At 41.2% G+C, this 5,569-nt stretch overlaps 1 protein-coding gene across 1 annotated transcript; it reads right to left on the reverse strand.

The window, feature by feature from the left end:
- Positions 1–730: 730 nt before the first annotated feature.
- Positions 731–4,930, reverse strand: LOC110897235. Its single transcript, XM_022144013.1, has 5 exons — positions 4,466–4,930; positions 3,596–3,896; positions 2,780–3,437; positions 2,191–2,557; positions 731–2,023 (listed from the first exon to the last, which is right to left on the reverse strand). Exons 1-5 carry the CDS (start codon positions 4,928–4,930, stop codon positions 731–733), a joined length of 3,084 nt encoding a protein of 1,027 aa, XP_021999705.1.
- Between the last annotated feature and the right edge of the window lie 639 nt (positions 4,931–5,569).

The raw sequence follows: 5,569 nt of genomic DNA on the forward strand, positions 1-5,569 counted from the left end.
ATTTTAAAACACCATGACTATGATTCAAGTCATGGTGTTTTATCTGGACAATCAATACAAAACATTCCCAGATTTTAAAACACCATGACTATGATTCAAGTCATGGTGTTTTATCTGGAGACATTGTTCATGGCGTGGTGTTTTAAACATCGGGAGACATTTACTATGCTTCAAGTCATGGTGTTTTATCTGGAATTCAAGTCAAATAAAATACCATGACTTGAATCATAGTCAATGTCTCCAGATGTTTAAAACACCACGCCATGAACAATGTCTCCAGATAAAACACCATGACTTGAATCATAGTCAATGTCTCCAGATTTTTAAAACACCACGCCATGAACAATGTATCCAGATGTTTAAAACACCACGCCATGAACAATGTATGATTAAAAGATGTTGCGATTAAAAGATGATGAAGAATATAAAACAATCGGATGTATAATGTTTCCTAAAATTTCTCCTAATTCAAAATTCGATTCAAACCCTAAAAAAACTCATCGCCAGTTTTTTTTTGGCAATTATTCTTGGAAATCAATTAAATGATAAAAATGTCAAATTACTAATATACCCTTTTGAATTAATTAGGATAAAGGACATTTGTCATTCCCAAATTATTTCTCACACTTCTCACAAAAGTCCCACTTTTTACAGGATCCTCTACCTATATATATATATAAAGAGCCAGCAAGGGGCTGGAAGCAAAACAAAACGAGAGAAACAAAACAGATTACATTATTCCTACAATATCAAAAACCTTCCAGTTATCCCATTTGAGCGGCTTTAGCTTCGATCGGTTGCAAATCCAAACGTAGGTATCCTCCTTAATCTGGTCCACCATCCTATTGAACGGGATGAAATTGTCTTCAAAAAGTTTCTCATTTCTAGCCCACCAAATTCTCCAAATAGTCGCGATGGCAATCATGTAGACCGCTTTTTTCCACACTTTGTCTCCCGGGCTTTGAGTAATAAGGGTGATAAAGTCTTTTAGATTGTCACATTCGGTGAACTTTATCCGAACCCAAGCCAAAACATTCCACCACACACACTTGGCCAATAAACAGTTGACAAAAATATGGTCCGTATTTTCTTCGTATAACCCGCATCGAGGACACATCGTGTCACCGAGAGTAATACCCCTGTGCATAAGGCCAATCTTCGAAGCTACCTTACCCAACATCACCCTCCATAAAAGATAATTAGCTTTTGACGTAGCCCAATTGTTCCACTCGTACATGAACCCATCATCCGCCTGTTGGTGTAAAGCTTTTTCAATGTCGATTCTCACTTGTTTTACAGTGAAGGAACCGGCCGGATCATTTCCCCATTTCCAGCAAGAACCATCTTGAACAAATTTTTCTTTAATATCTATGCCGATTTTGGATAGAGTTACCTCGACCGAAGCTATATCTTTCCATACCCCGGGGACCGATTTTTTTATCGGAATCAACGACTGCGAAGCGCTAATACCTCTATGAACGGCTGCCACAACTTCAGCCCACAACTGACTCAGGTTAACTTTTATCCTCCACCACCATTTCGAAAGCATAGCGAGATTAAACTCTTGTATACCCCCCATACCCATACCTCCATCTTTCCTGGATTTAAGCAACAAATCCCATTTAATCCATCTCATGTTATGTCTCGAACTACTTTTACCCCATAAGAAATCCCGTCTAATCTTCTCGAGCTTTTTAATAATGCATTTAGGGGCTGAAAACAGAGAAAGAAAGTAAGACAGCAGGCTACCAAGGACCGATTTTGCCAAAGTCATTCGACCCGCAAACGAGAGATACCTAGCTTTCCATTTTGAAAGCTTGGCAGTGAATTTATCGACGATAGGCTTCCAAAACTTGGCTCTTTTCATGTTAGCACCAATAGGGATACCTAAATAAGTGAACGGAAGATTCCCCGCTTCACAGTTTACCAAATTGGCTACCTGAACCACTTCATCCTCCTTTACTCCAATACCAAAAACTTTGCTTTTCTGCCTATTAACTTTGAGACCGGTGACGAGATAAATCTACCTTAGAATACGGTTGAGGGCTATCATGTTTTCATTAGACCAAGTACCTAAAAAATCACATCATCCGCGTAACAGAGATGTGTCAACATAGGGCCTCCGTTCGGAAGTTTGCAGCCCTTATAGATGCCCGAGTCGCATGCCCTATTCATGAATAACGTGATTACCTCCATAGCTATAATAAACAAAAAAGGGGCTAAGGGATCACCCTGTCTTAGACCCCGCTTGTACTTGAATTCTTTGGTTGGCGAACCGTTGACAAGGACCGACCCCATGCCAGATTCAAGACATCCTCTTATCCAACATATCCATTTCTCCGGAATAGACATTTTAGATAACATACGGGCGAGAAATTTCCAGTTAATAGAATCATATGCCTTTTCGAAATCGACTTTAAAAATAAGCAACTTAGATTTTGATTTTTTCGCCCAAGCCACCGTCTCACTAATAATCAGAGGATTATCAAGAATATTTCTTCCATCGACGAAAGCCGACTGAACGGGAGAAGAAATCTCGTTAATGACCTTTTTAAGCCTATTAGCCAAGACTTTAGCTATAATTTTATACAAGGAACCAACCAATGAAATCGGATGGAATCTGGCAATAACTTAAGGATCCTTGGATCTGGGTATTAGAGCTACGAAAGAAGAGTTACAACCTTTGCTTATATTGCCAGTCGAGTGGAATTCATGCATCATCTCCACAATAAAATATTAAATCTTTTCCCAAAAAAACTTATAAAATTTTAAATAGAACCCATCGGCACCGTCACAGTTTTTAACAGCCGTGTAAACCTCTTTTTCTGAAAACCTTTCACAAAGAATCCTCCCGCACTGCTTCGACAACCTCGGCAGCCCATCGCCGTCAAAATCAGGTCTACGCCTGATAGGTTCAGCAAATTGTTTCCTGAACCATTTTCTAATCTCCTCTTTTAATTCCCCTGGGTCAGAAACAACTCTGTTTTGAAAACACAGCCCGTTTATCCTGTTATTAGCCAAATTAGTAGAGATGATCTTGTGAAAAAAGGAGCTATTTTCATCGCTGAATTTTGCCCAGATAACGCGAGCCTTTTGTTGGAGATCTTTCACTTTGATAGACTCTAATTTGTTTACCTTGACCCGGAGATCAATTCTCAACTTCTTCTCTACCGCCGAAGCCGTCCCGTCAGCAACCTTTTCCTCTATACTCCGAATACACTCTTGCAGATCCAGAACATCTTTGTTATCTTTCTCTTTAACTTCTATTCTCCACTTTTTAATGGCTGCCTTTATTCGACGCAGGAAGTCAGACAAGACCACATCTTTTTTACCTACCCCCAACAGTATAGGCAAACCCGAATGAATAATCTCCAAAAGTCTTTTCTCCCCGATCCAAGAGTTATAAAATCTAAAGGGGATGGGGCCAAAATCTGTAGCTGTACACGACAGGGATAACGTGCAATGATCCGACAATCCTTGTTTATGAACCTCGAGTCTCGCGTTCAGCCAACGACACATAAAAGGGCATTAACCAAAAACCTATCCAATTTGCTTTATTTAACCTCACAATGGCCCGGGATATAAGTAAACATACCTCCTGTCATGGAGAATTCCAGAAGCCCAGAATTATCGATGAAGCCATTGAAGGCCTCTGTAGCAGCCCTATCGAATTTAGAATTCACTCTTTCTGGTTCAGCACGAACATCATTAAAGTCGCCTAGAAGGACCCAGAAGCCGTCTTGTTGAGCAATCAGAGCCGCTAACTCAACCCATAAATTTCTCCGTAACACCGAATCGTTTGGAGCATGAATGTTCACTATATTTATTCTATCGGCAACTCCAGCCAAGAACCCCGACGTTAAAAAGAAATCTTTGGTTTTTAGAGATAACATCAACTGCAAGAACATCAGGGTTCCAGATCGAAATCAACCCACCGGATCTACCAACCGAATCCACGGAAGCAAAATTAAATTCTGCCGAATCCCAAAATTTTCTAGCATCAAAATCACTTAAACCCCCTTTGTGAGTTTCCTGCAGCCCAACAAAATCTGCCTTTAACCTTCCTTTTAAATTTCTGACCCAGTAACCTTTCCTTGGATCAGCATCCCCATTCAGATTTAGCGAGATAAAATTCATTATAAACAGGTTGGGTCCGATTCCCCAATTACTATCTTTCTCAATTGATTCTCGAAACCAGTCGTTCCAATCCCCAGGTTAGCTCCGACCTCCATGGTTCGAGAGACTTCTTCTTCATATTTATCTCGAGACTGCGCTACCTCCGGCGAACATTCCGGAGATCGGCTTGTGATCCTCTCGTCGCTGACATATCCGCTCCGTCGTTACACCCAAGGTTTTCTTGGCTGAAAATCTCTTCTAAATTAAAAGGGTCCGAGTTATAACTCTGTTCCATACCCTGGTTTAGATCTGGAATATCTAATCTCTAGGCCTTGTGTGTTTGAATTACAGATTTTTTGGGCCTACATGTTATATAGCTGGGCCTGGGAACTGATGTAGTGGGCTCCTCCAAAGGCCGGTTAGCATCCTTTTGGGGTCCATTCTCTTCCCCCACTTCTCTTTCCTCATTATTACCAAAAGGTGGCTGATCATGTTCCCCATGCACGCAGTCTTCATGCATGCTTACCTCAGGATTTAGCGATAAAGCAACTGTTGACTCCCCCATGCAAGATTCTGAACGGTCATCCATGCAACCTTTGGTATGACCACTTTCATTAGGCGGAAAATCGCCAAAAGCCGATGACACTTCCGGCGACCCTCCATCCGAGTCAATCGGCTCAAGAAAATCAGGAAACCACTGCCCAGAAATTTCCTCCACCCATACGTTCAACTCGTGATTCTTCCAAGTTACCTGAAATTCTTCTGAAACTTTTTTCCCGGACTTAACCAGGATCGCCAGTCGTTCTTCTGTCATGTTTTCGTCTGATTCAGCTGCTTCCGATTTGACAAGGATACGTCCACACCTTTCTCCGATACGATCGAATACGTGCATATCCCACAGAGTGATCGGAACTCCTTATATCTTAATCCATGCAACTCTCTCATAAACAGGAGGCACCCCTTCCCAAACGTACACCCTAGAGAACCACTTTTCCCATTCCTCGATCTTATTGACATGAAACTCTTCCGCTTCCACTGCGCTATTGAAACACATCAGGACCTTAAGACCTCCCAGATATTTTAAACCTAACCCGTCATCCATGATTCTCGAAAGATGGCATTTGAGGTTATTGAGAATATCCAAATCTTTTGCTTCCCCAACCAACGCCTTATACTCCCATCTTTTTTTAGTCTCAACATTCATTGGAGGTAACTCAATAAGATTAATTGCTTTGACATTAGAGCTAGGAGCTAGAACGGATTTGTAAGATCTCTGACCCTGGTAAAAGGTTGAAGACTTACTAGGTTCATACACCGGTTTCATAGCGGGAACCGCCCTATTTAATCTATCAAAGACAAAAACTCTTTCCCCTCCCTTGTTATGATCAATCTTGGACCCAAATCTGTCAAATTTGGCCAAGCTAACATTAATCACGGCTCCGTCAATTCTAAC

This window comes from Helianthus annuus, chromosome 2 (assembly GCF_002127325.2).
Source record: "Helianthus annuus cultivar XRQ/B chromosome 2, HanXRQr2.0-SUNRISE, whole genome shotgun sequence".
Lineage (NCBI taxonomy): Eukaryota > Viridiplantae > Streptophyta > Magnoliopsida > Asterales > Asteraceae > Helianthus > Helianthus annuus.